Source organism: Callospermophilus lateralis, chromosome 1 (genome assembly GCF_048772815.1).
Source record: "Callospermophilus lateralis isolate mCalLat2 chromosome 1, mCalLat2.hap1, whole genome shotgun sequence".
In the NCBI taxonomy this organism is placed as follows: Eukaryota; Metazoa; Chordata; class Mammalia; order Rodentia; family Sciuridae; genus Callospermophilus; species Callospermophilus lateralis.
In genome coordinates, this window is record NC_135305.1 from 121,625,667 (window position 1) to 121,644,220 (window position 18,554).

The window sequence follows — 18,554 nt, forward strand, 5'->3', positions numbered from 1 at the left end:
AAGTTGGTATCTGAGCTACATCAAGAATATTGTGTTTTGTTTGGGGTACCTCCCTTTCATAAGAACATGGATTACCTGTGCTTTTTGTCCATGCTGATCTTAGCCCACACAGCCCTGGGGTACCCTTTCTCAGCCTTTGGTAAATCTTCTCCATCTTTCAAGTCTCAGCTCATGTTTTCATTTTCTCTACAGAGACTTTCCTAGCCCCTTTTTCCAATGAACAGGAGTTAGTATGGTGAAGTGGAAAGAACAGATGCTTTCAGATAAGCCAGAACTACGAGTCTGAATGCTTGATCTGCTGTTTGGCCCATCATGCCCCCCGCCCCCCCTTGAACATCGATTCTCCCATCCATTAAATAAGGATGATACTATTTGTGACATAGGAAGGATTATTTTGAGGATTAAATGAGATTGGGTCTATGAAAGCACTTAGGAGAGTTCTTAGCAAATAAGAAACATTTATTACATGTTTATTCTTTTTATACCCAAACTTTTCTTTCAATGAACTTAAATAGTAATTCTACTTCTGAAATAATGTCCAAGTGAAAAGTTACATTGTGGAAGAGTTTGTCTTTTTCCAAAGGATTTTCTGCTTGAGGAACAGAGGCAATATTATCCAACAGTCTCTAACATAGAACTTTTTATCAGAAAGATCAGTGTTGTTGGTTGAATGAATAAGCTATTTGACTAATTGATAGAAAATTGGAGCAATAGTAAAAGGCAATAACATATTTAACCCAGAGAGGAATGGTTTCTGGGTATGAACCAGGAATAGTCATAAGACAGGCTGACACTGAAAGCAGGGAGACCCTCACATTTCTTATACTCAGAACTGTAAGTGAAGGCTTAAATTCTGGTTTTGTTTTTGTACAGAGAGAGAGAGTGTTTTACTGGAATTGAACACAGAGCACTCTAGCCCTGAGCTATATCCTCAACCTTTTCTTTTTTTTTTTTTTTTTTTTTTTGGTGCTGGGGCCTGGACTCAGGGGCTCTTGACCACTGAGCCACATCCCCAGCCCTATTTTGTATTTTATTTAGAGACAGGGTCTCACTGAGTTGCTTAGTACCTCACTTTTGCTGAGGCTGGCTTTGAACTTGCCATCCTCCTGTTTCAGTCTTCCAAGCCATTGGGATTATAGGATGTGATACTGCGACCAGCTTCTCCTCAACCCTTTTTATTTTTTATTTTGAGACAAGGTCTTGCTAAATTTCTGAGGCTGACCTCAAACTTGTGATCCATGTGCATCACTACACCTGGCAATCAGAGCTGCTTTTTTTTTTTTTTTTTTTTTTTTTTTTGATGTTGGGGATCAAACACAAGGCTAGGCAAATGCTCTTTCCCTGAGCTACATTTTCCAGTCAGAACCATTTTTATGAAATTATGTTTGAGGCCATGAGTTCCTTGTCCCTGAAGAAATGAGCTGAGAATTGCCAAGTGCTTTCCAGAGAGATTTTTTTTAAATATATTTATTTAGTTGTAGATGAGCACATAGTATCTTTATTTATTTTTATGTGGTGCTGGTGATTGAACACAGTGCCTTGTACATGTGAGGGAAGGACTTTACCACTGAGCTACAGCCTCAACCCCTACCAGAGAGATCTTATGGAGAGGAAACTGGATGTTGAGCCAAACCTTGGCTTAATCTTTCAGTATGAGATTCTGTTAACTCACTCTATTCTGCACGGTAGAAATCCTGTCTCTTTGTTTCCTGATACTTCAGGCCTTTGACCTTCTTGGTTTTATGTGTAGGTGAGGATGCCTGGAGGTGTCACGGCTGTGGGGACCATGTTGCTCCAAGTCAGAGGTTGTACAGGACTGTCAATGAAGCCTGGCACAGTTCTTGCTTCCGGTAAGTATGCTGTCCTCCTTTCTTTACTAGCATACAATGGGCTAGGCTCTGTTTTATTTACTGGAAAACAGAAAAACAAGCTTCTGACTTGAGAATTTGAATTTTTCCTGACAGGCAGGGGGGGCAGGGAGAGAAGTGTGCCAAAGAAGAACACCCCTGAAGCTAGTTAAAGTGGAAGAACCACAAATGAGCAGTTAGAGGTGGGGTTGGAGAATGAGAGGAGTCCTTCCCAGGGTTTCTCCCAGCACCCTCACCTTATGGATAAGGAACCTGAGACCCAGAAAGAACGACTTTCCCATGTCTGCACTACTGATTCTACAAGTGTCTCAATAGTTGTTTTTAGGGTTGGGGATATGGCTCAAGTAGTAACGTGCTCGCCCCGCATGTGCGGGGCGCTGGGTTCGATCCTCAGCGCTACATAAAAATAAAATAAAGATGTTGTGTCCACCAAAAACTGAAAAATAAATATTAAAAAAAAAAAAAAAGAGTTGTTTTTAGTGCCAATGGTGATACTGGCTCTTTTACATCACAGCATGCCTCCATAGGTTCCCACTTTTACGTGTGTGTGTGTGTGTGTGTGTGTGTGTGTGTGTGTGTACACATATATATCAGTTGTAGATGGACACAATACCTTTTTTTTATTTGTTTATTTTTATGTGGTGCTGAGGATCAAACCCATTGTCTCAAATGTGCTAAGCAAGCACTCTACCATTGAGCTACAGCTACAGCCCCGATTCCTAATTTTGTTAACTTCATTATAGCTTTTAGATTATTGCTTGAAGGCAGCCCAGTGTCTTGATAGTTACACACATTTTGAAGTCAGATTTGTATTTGTTCCTGCTTTTATTTTTTGTACTGGGTTTGAACCAGGGGTGCTTTCTTTACTATTTCTGAGCCATTGTGCTATATTCCCAGCCCTTCTTAATTTTGAGACAGGGTCACCCTAAGTTGCTCAAAGCCTCACTAAATTGCTGAGATTGGCCTCAAACTTGTGATACTCCTGCCTCAGGCATTCCAAGTCACTGAGATTACAGGTGTGCACCACCACACCCAGCTTGTTCCTGCTTTCTATGGCTCAGTTTCCACAATTAGAAAACAGGGTTAGACAGGCCCAGTGACACGTGCCTATAATCCCAGCAACTCAGGAGTTTAAGACAGGAGGATTTCTAGTTTGGGGCCAGTTTTAGCAATTTAGCAGGTCCTTAAGCAACTTAATAAGACCCTGTCTCAAAATTAAAATAAAATAAAAATTAAAAAGGAAAGAAGAAAAAAGAAAATAGGGGTGTTAGATTTATTGAATAAAATGATGTATACAAAGCACTCAGTACATAGTAGGCACTCCCTGAATGGTTCTTCCTTTTTCCCATCAGATTGGAATCCTCAAGGGTGAGAGTTAGTCTTTGTCTTCCCCAGAACCCTAAAATAGTGCCTGGCCCACAGTCATTCCACATTGTTGGAATGAGGAGCTGTCCTCTCTGGAGGCTGGGTGGGCATGTCTGGCCCTATGGTCTCAAGTGATAGGACTGTGCTCAGTCCTGAAAAAGATAGCCTGTAGACAGGCACCATGTGCTATAAATTCCAGCTCCCACACACTGCTCTTGTTGCAAAGCATCCCCTGTGTTGATGTCAAATAATTTAGTTGACCTTTAAGCACTTGCCTCCCTGCCAGGAACTACGTGGGGGGTTGGTCTGGAGAGGTCTGGCCTCTGAAAGAACTGGAGAGAATCCAGCGTTTTCCTGCCCTTTAGCTCTAACTCAGAGCTCTCATTTTCTTTGTGGTTCTGATTGCCTTAGTTCCTCCTCTCTTTACCCCAGGGATATCAATGTTAACTTCTCTGTGATGTTTAGTATGATAGGAGCAGAGTGTCAGAGCTTTGAGTTACCTTATATATAAAGCCTTTAGCCAGCTCCTTCATTTTATAGCTGAGGCTTATAAGCAGCATCAGAACTCAGTGAGTTCCCATACTAGGTCTTATCTGGGCATCTAACCCACATTGGTCAAATTTATTTCTGCTGTTTTCCTATTTGTGTGAATGTTTTCTATTCAAAATAAGCAAGACAGGGTAGAATAAACTAATCATTGAAATTCTGGATTTTTCTGGGGCCAAAGGACTTTAAAACTTAGTGGGACCACCTACTATATTAATATAACCTTTTCATATCAAAGATGAAACCAAAAGGATGGGCTCAGTATCACTCAGACAGGCCATGGACGACAAGATCTGGACTTAGAACTGAGGTCTTGGCTCATTTATAGGTCTAGTCAGATGTTATCCTTGTTTGAGAACTCCTTGTGTATGTGTGAGAGAGAAAAACATACATACAAATGCATGTACATAAAAAGTAACGCATATTTGGGCTGGGGTTGTAGCTCAGTGGTAAAGTGCTTGCCAGACATGTGTGAGAGGAACTGGGTTTGATCCTCAGCACCACATAAAAAAAAAATAAAATAAAATAAAGGTATTGTGTCCATCTACAACTAAAAATATTTTTTAAAAAAGTAACACATATTAGCACAATGGATAATCGTATAAGAACATAGGCTACAGAATAAAACTGTCTGGTTTTAAATTCTGGCTTTGCAAGTTATTAACTGGCCTTGCATGGGTGACTTCCCTAAGCTTCAGGTACCTCATCTATAAAATGAGGATAAGAATGTTACTCATCCCATGTACTTGTTAGGAAGGATTAAATGTGATGATCTATCTAAAGTGCCTAGCAGATGATCTGTCACATAGAAAGCTCTTAATAATCAGTACTTGCCACTTCATATTATGTTATAAGTGTGTTGTCTACATACATGTGTATTTTTACATTTATTTCCCTCTCTCCCATGTGTTTCTCTGTGTATGTATGGTAGTGATCAAACCCCTGGCTATGTGTTTGTGTGTATGGGTGTGGGTGTGGGTGTGGGTGTGTGGGTGTGTGGTGATTGTGCTGGAGATCAAACCCCTGATCTTGCATATGCAAGGCAAACACTTTACCCCGTCCCTATTGCCCCTATTTCTCTCTCTCTCTCTCTCTCTCTCTCTTCTCCCAGGGATTGAACCCAGGGTGCTTAATCACTAAGCCACATCCCCAGTCCTTTTTATTTTTTATTTTGAGACAGGGTCTTGCTAGGTTGCTTAGGGCTTGCTAAGTTGCTGAGGCTGACTTTGAACTTGCCATCCTCCTTTGCCACTGGGATTACAGGTGTACACCAATACACCCGGCTTCCTATTTCTCTTACTACACATTCATTGGTTACCTGATGTGTAGCCACAGGAAATAAGGGCAATTTTGAACTACCTTGGTACATTAAACCAAAAATCATGATTGTGGGGGGAAGTAAAGCATATAGGTTTAGTCTCCTAGAGTTGCCACTCATCTTGAAGACAGAGCCAGCTCTGTCCAAGGAATATATCTCCCAACTCCTGAGCTTTCCCATGGTAAATTCAATGACATGGTGCCCTCCAATATAGTCTGATAGTTTGCTCTGGGGAGAGTGACTATGTTATGGAGTCAGTTTGACTTTTGCCCAGATTGTTTCATTTATAGGTCTAGTATATAGTCTGATAGTTTGCTCTGGGGAGAGTGACTATGTTATGGAGTCAGTTTGACTTTTGCCCAGATTGTTTCATTTATAGGTCTAGTCAGATGTTATCCTTGTTTTGAGAACTCCTTGTGTATGTGTGAGAGAGAAAAATTGGGGGAAATATCTTTAGAATTGAGAATAACTATGTGTGTCTAACCCCAGAGGTAATTGAATTATAATAAACATGGACATCAACTTAAGTGATATCTTTTTTAGTACTGGGGATTGAACTCAGGGGCACTTTACTAGTGAGTTATATCCTCAGTTCTTTTTAAAATTTTTAAGTTTGAGATAGTCTCACTAAATTGCCGAGGCTCCTGCTGAGTTGCTGAGAACTGGCCTCAAACTTATGATCCGCCTGCCTCAGCCTCCCAAATTGCTGGAATTACTGGAATTACAGGTATGTGCCACTGTGCCTGGCTGTGAGTGATCTTTTAAGATCTCTTCCACCCCATTTGCCTGTGCTTTTGATGAACTTGTGTCTGAGTACAGGCCTGCTGGAATCGAGAATTTCCCTCTGTGCTACTTAGAGAAATTTATTGTTCTTTCTCTCAACTGTGGTCTGACCCAGATTGCCTACTGTTACAATAAAAGGAATTACTTTTCTTCTTCCCTTCCCAGACACCTTTGTTTTCCTAGTCACTGGGTGGGGCTGGATTTTGAATGGAGAAATTGCTGGAGTTGGTCTAAATTCCTCTCCTCACCTCCCTCTTATACTATCCCATCCCCCTATCTGCAGCCATATCTGTAATCCTGCCTCTGACAGCCTTCCTTCAGATCCTCAGGTGTCTCGCACAATAGGAAGCCACTTAAGGCTGGAACCAGGGACTGTACAGTAGAGGCCAGCTGAGGAAACTTCCGAAAATAGCCCAGTTGGCAATTGTGCTGGTGTAGTTGGGCACCTCGCCAGGATCCTTCCCATCTCCTGAACACATAGCTGACCAGCCCTCCTTCCTCTCCCCCACTTTCCCAACAGGTCTGTTTAAACTCTGAGTGACTCTGACTTCCTTTCCTTGAACAATGCCATTGATTCTCAGTCATACTCTCTGAAGCTCTCTGGGCCTGGCTCCCACTCTCAGGGAAGGCCCGGAAAGCAACCAGAGTGTACATCATGGCCCAGGTTAAAATGTGGAGTTTTGAATAGCTTTTAGCAAGTTGGCAAGCTAAAGAAACTTGACAAGTTTTCTGATCATTTTCTTTTCCCCTTCATCAGGGGTGTTTGGCCAAGGAGCAGGGATACTACTGGGTCTCTATTGTTTAACCTGGTTCCTACAGTATTATCCAAGGAAAATCCAATTCTTAAGGCTCCTGGGAACTGTCAAGGCCTCATTTCTCAGGATCATGAGCACAGACTATGTGTGCTTTCTCTTGTAAGAAATGATTAGTATTGTTTATGCTCTGGAAAAGGGCTAATGTTGATAGAAGAATTTGATCACTTTATCAGGCAACAAACTATTTCTGCTAAATTTGTAACTACAGGAAGGCCAGTGTGTAATTGGCTGGCAGACAAGGTATTTTTCATGTTGCTTATGTTACATTCATTTTCCCACCTTCACCTCCATCTAAACAGATTTAATGGAATTATAATAATAGAAATCATTTATTGAGTCTTTTGTGTCGGACATTGTCCTTTACATTTCACAGTTATGGTTTCATTTAATTCTTTTTTTAAAAATATTTTTTAATTGTAGATCGACATAATATCTTTATTTATTTTTATGTGGTGCTGAGGATTGAACACAGTGCCTCATACGTGTAAGGCACGGGCTCTACCACTGAGCTACAGCCCCAGCCCTTATTTATTCTTAAGACAACCCAATAAAAACGGTGGACTTGAGTCTGACTTCCATTCTTTCTACCCTGAAACAAAGTCTTATCTATTTTAAAAATGGACAAGCTGTGTTTGGTGACACATACCTGTAATCCCTATGACTCTGGAGGCTAAGGTCCAAGGATCCTAAATTTAAAACCAGCTTCAGCAATTTAGCAAGGCCCTAAGCAACTTAGTGAGACCCTATCTCAAATACAAAAATAAAAAGGGCTGGAGATTTGGCTTAGTGGTTAAGTGCCCCTGGGTTTAATCCCTTGTATTTTTTTAAATTAATTTTTTTAAATTTATATATGACAGCAGAATGCATTATAATTCTTATTACACATATAGAGCATAATTTGTCATATCTCTGGTTGTATACAAAGTATACCCAATTGTCTTCATACATGTACTTTGGATAATAATGTTCATCACATTCCACCATCATTTCTAACCCCGTGCCCCGTCCCTTCCCCTCCCACTCCACTGCTCTATCTAGAGTTCGTCTATTCCTCCCATGTTCCCTCTTCCTACCCCACTATGAATCAACCTCCTTATATCAGAGAAAACATTCAGCATTTGTTTTCTTGGGATTGGCTAACTTCACTTAGCATTATCTTCCCCACCGCCATCCATTTACCTGCAACTGCCAAGATTTTATTCTCTTTTATTGCTGAGTAATATTCCATTGTGTATAAATGCCACATTTTTTTTTTTTTTATCCTGGACAAATAGCTGAAATCTACATCTACTGAAGGGCATCTAGGTTGGTTCCACAGTTTAGCTATTGTGAATTGTGCTGCTAAAATCATTGATGTGGCTGTGTCCCTGTAGTATTCTGTTTTTAGGTCCTTTAGGTATAGACCGGGGAGAGGGATAGCTGGGTCAAATGGTGGGTGGTTCCATTCCCAATTTTCCAAGAAATCGCCATACTGCTTTCCATATTGACTGCATCAATATGCAGTCCCACCAGCAGTGTATTAGAGTACCTTTTCCCCACATCCTCACCAAACTTATTGTTGTTTGTATTCATAATAGCTGCCATTCTGACTGCAATGAGATGAAATCTTAGAGTAGTTTTGATTTGCATTAATTCCTGGTATCTTAAAAAAAAAAAAAAAGAAGTAAGGCTGGGCACAGTGGTACATGCCTATAATTCTAGTGACTTGGGAAGCTGAGACAGGAGGATCATGTATTTGAGGCCAACCATGGCAATATAGTGAGATCTTATCTCAAAATAAAAAATATGTACTAAAGTTTTCTATTTAATTAATGCAAATTAGTTGTTTCATATTGATTTTATTTTTTTTTAAATTTTTTAGTTGTAGTTGGACATAATACCTTTATTTTTATTTGTTTTTATTTTTTTTAATGTGATGCTCAGGATCAAACCCAGAGCCTCACACATGCTAGGCAAGCACTTTACCACTGAGCCACAACCTCAGCCCCTGATTCTATTTTTTGACTTGGCATATCTTTTAAAAACAGAAATCAGATGGTGTTATACATAAAAAAGATAAAAATAAAAAAATGGTTGTGTAAATCAGTGGTAGAGGACTTCTGGGTTTAATCCCCAGTACCACCCCAAAATAAAAATAAATAAATAAATAAATGGGGGGGAATGAATGAGAGTTGCTTGCTTAAAGTTATAGAGCTAGTAAATAGTTTATTTGGAATTTGAACCTAGGCATTCTGACTCCTTGCTTTCAAGTCCTGGCATTCCTTTTTTTTTTTTTTTGGCGGGGTGGGGCTACTGAGGATTGAACCCAGGGGTACTTTACCACTGAGCCATATTCCCAGTCCCCCTTTTTAATTTTGAGACAGGGTCCTGCTAAGTTGCTTAGGACCTCACTAAGTTGCTGAATCTGGTCTTTTGCCATCCTCCTGCCTCAGCCTCCCGAAATCACTGGGATTACAAGCATGCACCACCACATTTGGTGAGTTTTGGCATTCCTGAATATGGACATGCATTTAACTTCACTGAGGTTATTTCCTCAGCCTGCCTGCCATCCACTAATAGTGTTAGATAATATTGAAGGGCATTTGTTCAAAGTGAATTCTAAAGTATCAACCAAAGTGCTGTTAACCCTCTCTGATTAATATTGTGTTCCTGATGTGGGAACCCTGCCCTCTGCTGTTGTACTGTTGTCATTACATTTATTGGTCTGAGCCTTTGATTCTGGCAGTGGCCTTCTCCAGAAAGTGTTGCTTGTTTGTTCAGTTTATTTCTAAGGAAACAGTAACATTAAGGCTGGCTGTTGCCATGGTGGAATGGAACCAACAGAGAAAGGAAGGCTAGACATCTGAGTTTTCGTAATATTGACTTCCATTCTGTCTCCATTCTGTCTGACTTCCATTCTTTCTCCCCTGAAGCAAAGTTCCTTAGTAATGTTGCAGAGGATGACCTCATCAGTTTGTCCACTGGCCACTCTTCAGTCTTCCTCCTATATGACTTCACAAATTGTACTAGAGGCACAAGGTGAGCATTCCTAATCCAAAATGCTCTAAATCTAAAGCTTTTTAATTGCCAACATGATATCACTAGTAGAAAATTCCATACCCAATTTCATACGACTGGTCATCGTCAAGATGCAGACACACTAAAAATATTGTATAAAACTACCTGCAGGCTTTGTTATAAGGGTGAAACATAAGCGAATTTCATGTTTCAACTCAGTTCACATACCCCAAATACCCATCATGCATGTGCAAATGGTCAAATACAAAATGCTTCTGCTCCCAAGTGTTTTAGATAAGCAACACTCAATCTGGAATAGTTGAAAAAAGTGAATCAAAGTCAGGCTGCTTGAGCTTACATCCCAGCTTCACTTACCAGCCACCTGAACATGAGTCAGCAGTGTAATCTCTCTTTGCCGCAGTTTGCTCATCTGTGAAAGGGGAAATATTTTCTGCCTCCAAATGATGTAGATTAAATTCAATCATCTATCTATTCACAGTCTAAGGTCATGGTTAGGACTTGATAGATATTAGCATTTGTCATAGTGTCTCTCCCTCTTAAAATATTCTCTTCCCTTGACTTCCAGAACATTACGCACTTCTTGTTTTCTCCCATCTCTTTAGTAATTCCAGTTTGCTTATCCTCCTTTGATATTACTCTTCCTTCAGGTGCACTCTGTTTTCTCCCTAGAAGTTCTTCTGAACACCCATTGCTTTCACTGTCTTTCGTACACAGATGACCCTGAAAGCAATATCTCCAGCCCCAGCCCTTCTATAGAGCTTTAGACCCATATGTCTGTCTTGACTGTCAATCTGTCATGTCCATTTTAATGTTTTCTGGGCAGCTTAGACTTAGCTGGACTTATGACCATCCCCCTAAAACTGGCTGTTTGTCCACTGTAACCTATCTCATTGAATGGTACTACCATTGCCTAAGCTAGAGACCTAGGACTCCTTAATATTGCTTATCTTTTATCCTCCATAGCCAAGTATATCAGTTTCCTCTCTACATTAGTCAGTTAGTCACTTCTTTATTTAGGCACTAGTGGTTGAATCCAGGGCACTTAACCACTAAGCTACATCCCCAGTCCTTTTTTATATTTTTACTTGAGACAGGATCTCACTAATTTGCTGAGGGGCTTGCCAAGTTACTGAGGCTGGCCTCAAAGTTGTGATCCTCCTGTCTCAGCCACCTGAATCCTTGGAAGTACAAGTATGCACCTACCTCACCTGGATGGTTAGTTTTTAGGGATTGGGTGTTGATTTGTTGCCCAAGCTGGCCTTGAATTCCTGGGCTCAAGTGATTCTCTTTACTCAACCTCTCAGGTAGCAGGGACTGTAGGTGCATGCCATCACACCCTGCTCAGATTACATTTTGGATGTGTTCGCTCTTTTTCATTTCTCTCACCAGCAGCCTGATCCAGGCTACCGTCATCTCTTACTGGAACAGCTGTAAGAAATTATCTACCCTCCAATCTCCCACAGTCACTCTGCACGTCCCAACCCTTTCTCTCCAGCACAGTTATAGTGAGCAATCTTATAAAACAAAAAGTATTTTAAAAATATGGCTACATCACATCTGTGTTGTATCCTTCCTATGTACTTTCACAGCTTTCTGGTGTTCTTAGATAAAAACCAAAATCCTTAACACCCCCCTCCAGTGGAACCATCATCATCTGGCATGTCCTCTGCTTCACTTCTCTTTTTCAAAGGATCCAAAACCCCCTCCCCTGCTAATGAGAGCTATGTTCACACTGTGCCCTCAGCCTCTTTTTGCCACCTCACCCACTTTTTGCCTAATTAACTCCTACTCATTGTTCAGATCTTTACCTGAATGGCTCAGGGAAAGAGCTATAGCTCACCCCTGAAGAGTAGGTCGGCTCCCCTGTCTGTTTCCATAGACTTTTCCTTTGAAAAGCCTTTTGTCATTTTCATTTTACCTTTATTCCTGTAATCAACTTCTTCATGACATCTTGTGACCTTTTAGTCAAAGATCACAGGGCTTTGGGGGTGTGGAGAGCACTGGGGATTGAACCCAGGGCTTCACACGTGCTAGGCAAGTATTACAATCTCAATTACCATAGGGCTTTTTGCCCCTCATTGTGTCACCAGGGACATATCATTGGTATGGGAGGGAAAATTTGTTGAATGAGTTGCCAGAAGTGGCTAAGAGGTGTGATGTAAGTGGGGCCTTTTCTTACCCTTCCACTTCCCCACATTCTTCCCTTCGTAGCTACCATGGCTGCAGTTCCTGTAAATGGCAGGGAGGAAACATTTCCAGAAACTGAGTTGTTTTGAAAAGTTGCCTGTAAACAGGGATTGAGGTGAGAAGAGAAGGCTTGTCTTCTGCCTTTAAAGGAACTGTCCTACCATCAGGAGAAACAAGCTGGAGAGGCTGACCCCCAAGTCCTCCTCTCCAGCAGCAGGTCCTGGGACTGTACTTCTCTCTAGGTATAATCCAGACCCTGGGTACCTAGTATCTCTGGAGAGAAAGGCAGTGGCGGGACAGTGAGTCCAGCTCACCTCTCTCAGACTGATTGCTCTGAAATATGAAAAATCCCAATTCTGGCGGTAAGTTGTCTTATTTTTTTTTTTAAATTTTCTCTTTGCAGGGTAGCATTAGTCATAGTAAGTAAGTACAGATTAGAAAAATTGACTACTTGCATATTTTCTCTTATTTATACTATAGCTGATTTATAATGGGGAGAGGGATGAATAGCTTGTCAATTCCCTAAGAAACTTGTAAATGAAATTTCCCCTCTGTGAGTCAAACTAATGAGATCTATATAAAATAAAAGTATATCATGTGGCAGTTAAGAGCACAGACTCTAGAACCAGATTGCTTGAGCAGGTTACTTACCCTCTTTGTTTTATCTATAAAATAGAGATATTAACTATGCCCTAACTCCTACTGTTGTAGTGAGGGGTAAAGGAGTGAAGTCATGTATAGCACTGGTTGTAAGGCCTTATACAGAGTGAGTGCTCTTAAGTGTTAGCCATTTGATATTAGCTGCTAAAGAGGCACATGTCTCCCAGAACTGAACTGTATGTGAGTTAGTGATCATTCCACCTGTCTAAAGGTGGAAAAGTAAGGTTTTTGTTTTTTCCTAGTGAAATTTAGCTTAAAACCCAGCATAATAATTAGTAAGCAGCCACTACCAAAACAGTAACTGGCCAACAGTGAAACAAACAGCAGTAAAACAAAGAGAAAAGCCAGTGAGACAAAACTAGTAATGTGTCTAAATAAAGATGCTAAATCTGGTCACCAGAAAGGGCTTCTTTGTTATAGGCAGGGCTAGTTTGGCTGACTCACCACTGCTCAGGATAAAACCTCTTCATGGCTGCGCATTTCCCTCTAAATCCATAGTTCATGTTCACAGAGCAACAAGCAATCCCAGGTTCCTGGAATTTGGGGGCTTTTGAGACAGGATCTCACTATTTTGCCCAGACTGGTCTTGAACTCTTGGATGCAAGTGATTCTCCCGCCTCATCCTTCTGAATAAGTAGGGCTACAGGTATGCTCACTGCCATGCCTGACTGTGAGATTCTGAATAACAGGAAAGATCTGGAAGCAGGGCCTGGGTGGATGGTGCTTTAATGTCATTTGTCAAATCCTAAGTTGGTAAAGTTAGAACAGAACCATCTCAGCATGTCTGTACCTATCTGGGCATTGTGAATTCCTATTTCTAGACCTAAGAGCCAAGAAAAACAGTCTCAGATTAGGATCATTCACCCAAGGTACCAGCCTTGAAGTGGTCTCTGGGTGGTCAGCTAGACAACCTTCTCTAACCATCTTCCCTGCCACCATTGCTTCTTTCGGCATTGACCCTATTAAGTGTGGTTTTTGCTCACCTAAATCCTTCCTTTTACGGAGAAAGAAATTGATGCCCAGAGAGGTTTAATGGCTTGACTAAGATCACACAACAAGATTATTGTTAACTAGGGCAAATTCTCAGGTCTTCTCTGCAGGGCTCTTCTAGAATTGTCTAGGGATTTGTTGAGATGTCCAAAGGATTTTTTCCCCCGTGCATCCAGAAGAGCAATGTTCATGTGAATGCAGCATTTGATACTGAATAACAGACATTACATTTTCTTTCCTTCCTTCCTCCTTCCCTTCCTTCCATCCTCCTTTCCTTCCTTCTTGTACTGTTAATCAAACCCAGGGTCCCATACATTATTGTCGGGCAACCACTTTACTACTGGACCACATTCCCAGCTTCTACATTTTCTAATATTAGTATTATGAAGCAGCAGTGGGTGGTTGTCTACAGGGATTGCAATCCCATTCTAAGAGATTACAGCCCTTACAGACAAATCTCAGCTGTTAAAATGACCAGGTCAGCAAGGGATGTGGCCTCAAGACAAAGGCATATCTGCTATTAGGAAACACTAGTTGGGGCAACCTACTTGAGAGGCTGAAGCAGGATGAACGCAAGTTTAAGGACAGCCTCAGGAATTTAGGGAAACCCCATCTAAAAATTAAACTTAAAAGGGGTTAGGGTTGTGGCTCAGAGGTAGAGCGCTCACCTAGCACATGTGAAGCACTGGGTTCAATTCTCAGCACCACATATAAATAAATAAAACAAAGTCATTGTGTCCATCTATAACTTAAATAAATAAATAAATAAACGAATAAATAAAAATAAACTTAAAAAAGGGCTGGGCATGGTGGCACATACCTGTAATCCCAGCTGCTTGGGAGACTGAAGTAGGAGGATCTCAAGTTCAAAGCCAGCCTCAGCAAAAGTGAGGTGCTAAGCAACTCAGTGAGACCCTGTCTCTAAATAAAATTCAAAGTAGGGTTGGGGATGTGGCTCAGTAGTTGAGTGCCCCTGAGTTCAATCCAGTACCAAAAATAAAAACTTAAAAAAGGGAGCTGGGGCTGGGGCTCAGAGGGAGAGTACTTGTCTAGCACATGTGAGGCACTGGGTTCGATCCTCAGTACCACATAAAAATAAATAAATAAAGGTTTTGTGTTCATCTGCAACTAAAAAAATATTTTAAAAAAAGGAGGGCGCCAGGCACCAATGGTACACACCTATAATCCCTGTGATTTGGGAGACTGAGCAACAGGATCAAGTTTAAAACCAGGCTCAATAACTTAGCAAGGCCCATAACAACTTAGCAAGACCCCATTGCAAAATAAAAATATAAAGGACTGAAGAGGATGTAGGTCAGCGGTATAGTGCCCTGGCATGACATTAAAAAGTCATGAAACCTGTCTCTAAAAAGTAAACCGCCAGGGTGCACACCTGTAATCCCAGTAGCTCTGGAGGCTGAGACTGGAGGATCACAAATTTGAGGCCAACCTCAGCAAATTAGCAAGGCCCTAAACAATTTAGGGAGATCTGTTTCAAAATAAAAAACAAAAAGGGCTGGGGATGTAGCTCAGTGGTAAAGTACCACTGGGTTCAAGTAAACATTTAACTGGCCAGCAGACTTAATGAGAACGTATACACAATTAACCATAGACGTAAGGCATAAATGCCTGCCCATTCAGGCAGTCAAATTGGCAACCGAAAACCAGCATTCTCTTTGGTGTCTTGGACTTTGTATTTTGTATATTGGGAGTCTCTACCTGTTAATACCTCTGAGAACTCTGCATGTGGGCAACTCTTTAGCCAGAATCACTGTCCTTTGGTGATCTACCCTTGCTGTCTGCCACCATACCAGGCTCTTCTCTATCCCTGCTCACATGTGCCCTGCATTACAGCATATGGTTATACTGTGTTATGTGAGCATACCAGGCTCTTTTATGCCCCAGTGCATTTGCACATGTTGTTCCTTCAGGCTGGGAGCCTCTTGTCTGCTTGGCAATCAGCCTGTTGTTGTCAGCTGATACATCCTCTCTTCTGTGGAGGAACCCCACCCCCACCCCGGCCAAGTCACCCTTACTCCTCCCCACCAATCAGAGGATAGTTTTTCTTTCTCTTGTTATCTTCCTCATACCACAGTTATATCCCTGTTGGTATTTGTTTACATGTTCAGCAGCGCTCTTAGAGTATAAAATTTCCAAGGGTGGAGCCATACCTAATTCATCTTTGTATCCCAGAGCTTAGCAGAGTGCATAGAATATAGCAGGCATTCAGAGTGTTTGCTGGGTGACTGGTGCATTTGTCAAGTAACTCTTAGGGCACTGCAATAAAGCCCTTCCAGTGAGCACCCTCACCATCTCTTTGCTCTGCAGTATTCTCTCAAGCAAGATCTTTTCTTTTGAAGTAGCCAGTGGAATAAGACCTGAATGTTAAACCATCAAAGCCAGGGCCTCAAGGGACAACATGCTTTCTGCAACTATAGCAGCCCACTTTGCTATTTTGCCTTGTTTTTTCTCCACTGCCTGCCCCCAAGGCTAAAATCCCTCTCTCCCCACCCCAGGAGGCGCTAAAGGGCCACTAACAAATTTTCATTCTTTGTGCTTATCACCATTATCAAGAAAATCCTGAGTACTGTAAGCAAGACTTGATCAGACTTGAATTAAGGTTATTTCCTTTTGTGTCTCAATCATAATTCTCGTCATGCTTTCCTGACTACACTTGGTCATGCTTATGATCAGATCAGAGGATGCTCCATTTCACTCTGTCAGTAGCACTGACTTGTAGAAGCAGAGACCATTTGAAAATTGGCTAATGTGTGTTTGTTTTGAATTTGTTTTGTTCCAGAGATAACTTTTCTTGGGCTGATTCTATCCTCATCACCTTTTCATAGCATACACTGAGCACCACTGCAGTGTTTCTGAGGAAGGAGGGAGGCAGCTGTGATGGGGTTACAAATGAGTAAGAACAGCCTCAGTGAGCTGAGGCTTAACAACATGACAATTGACAAACTTCTTTATTTATTAAGCAGCATTCAAAATAAAGATGAACAGCCTGTCTGTGCATCCATTTCCTCATTTGTAACAAGGGAATAATAGTGATCTATTCTGCCTGCCTTGAAGGGTTATTATGAGAGTAAAATAAAATCAAGAGAGAAAGCACTTATAAAGGAATGAAGCTTTGGCTTTCAATCTTCAGTGTGCATCACAAATACTAGGATTTGTTTAAAATACAAGTTCTTAGCTCCAATCTCAATGACTCTGATTCTGTATGCCTAGGAAGAAGCCCAGGAAAACTTCATTTTCTTTTTTCTATTTTTCCTTTCTTTTTCCCACTTGGTACTGGGGATTGAACCCAGGGGCACTTTACCTCTGACCTACATCCTCATTTCTTTTTTTTTTTTTTTTAATATTTATTTTTTAGTTTTCGGCGAACATAACATCGTTGTTTGTATGTGGTGCTGAGGATTGAACCCGGGCCGCGCTACCGCTTGAGCCACATCCCCAGCCCCTCATTTCTTATTAAGACAGGGGTGTTTTATTTATTTTGAGACAGGGTCTCTTTAAGTTGCTGAGCATCACAACATGTCTGAGGACTAGCCTTAAACTTGTGATCCTCCTGTCTTTGGCTTTCCAAGTTGTTGGGATTAGAGGTGTGCATCAACAGCACCCATTTTCAACAAGCTGCTCAGAGAAATCCAGCGCAGTCATTCTTTCAGCTATCTGTCCATAAATACTACTGTAAATCAAACAACAAGTATTAAATAGGTGTTTGAGAGAGCTTTGAGTGTTTTGGACCTGGAATCCAAAGACTTGATTAAATTCCAGCTCTGCCAATTCCTCCACCTATGACTTTGAACAACACTGTTTCTGTGATCCTTAGTTCCCTCATAGGTCAAAAAAGCAATGACAACCCTGACCGGGCACAGAGGCCCATGCCTGTAATCCCAGAGGCTTGGGAGGCTGAGGCAGGAGGATCTTGAGTTCAAAGTCAGCCTCAGCAAAAGCGAGGCACTGAGCAACTCAGTGAGACCTGTCTCTAAATAAAATTCAAAATAGGGCTGGGGATGTGGCCCAGTGTTCTAGCGCCCCTGAGTTTAATCCCCGGTACCTCCCCGCTCCCCCCAAAAAGCAATGACAACCAACCTCCTAGGGTTATGAGAATTAAATGAGAGCATGTGTGAGCAAGCCCATCTGAGTGCCTGGCTTGTGAAACTGAGTCAGTGTTTTCTAGAATGAAAGCTAAATATTCACCACTTTTGGAATTGGATGTCATGTTAATAACCACCAGGCAAGTCATCTACCTTAATAAGATATCATGGAAAGAAAAAAGAATTGATATGGTATCTATGTAGTCCAGTTCCTTGTTTCACAGCCCATGAACTTCAAATTAGGAAACACAAGATATATGACAGTACCCAATCAAATGATTCTTAGACCACGGAAATTATTTCCCCATATACTGAAGAAAGGGAATGGAAAATATTGACACAATGATGAAACCACTGTTAGTAACTTTGGAGAAATTGTGGAGAATGGGAGCAACACCCCAAAGAATAATTACTGTTTGTTCTACACCAGCTATATATCATGCACTGGAGATCTATTAATGCAATTAAAATGGAGACAACTAACTGGCCAATTTTCAAAAATGGAAGAAAAAGAGATTCTGCAAAAAAATAAATTTGTAATCCTTTCCTTTTGACTCAGTAAAATTCTGGGCAGGTGATGGAATAGGTGGGCTGAGAGCACTTAGTAAAGGAGCTGATCACTTAGGACTCAGCAATAGTAAATTAGCAATGACTAGTTAGATTTAACTTCATGTTTTTACTATCTTAGTAGTCATGAAATCCACTCATGGATTTCCAAAGCATTTGATGTGCTTTCTCGTGATATCCTGATGGTAAGAATTATGGGCAGGAAATCTAGAAAATTCTAATGTAAGAACTTAACATACCCAGAATTTGAACCTCTATATTATATACAGGCAGGATTCCCAAACGTATCACTAGGGCTCATATTAGGAAAGAGCTTGGGATTTTCGATCAGCAA

The 18,554-nt window shown here is 41.1% G+C and overlaps 1 protein-coding gene across 1 annotated transcript in view; it reads left to right on the forward strand.

Moving 5' to 3' along the window:
* Limk2 (LIM domain kinase 2) overlaps positions 1-18,554 on the forward strand; it is a 68,524-nt gene that overhangs the window by 13,568 nt on the left and 36,402 nt on the right. The window contains exon 2 of the mRNA XM_076838013.2: positions 1,751-1,850. Coding sequence (XP_076694128.1) covers positions 1,751-1,850 — 100 coding nt within the window. The remainder of the gene's footprint in view (positions 1-1,750; positions 1,851-18,554) is intronic.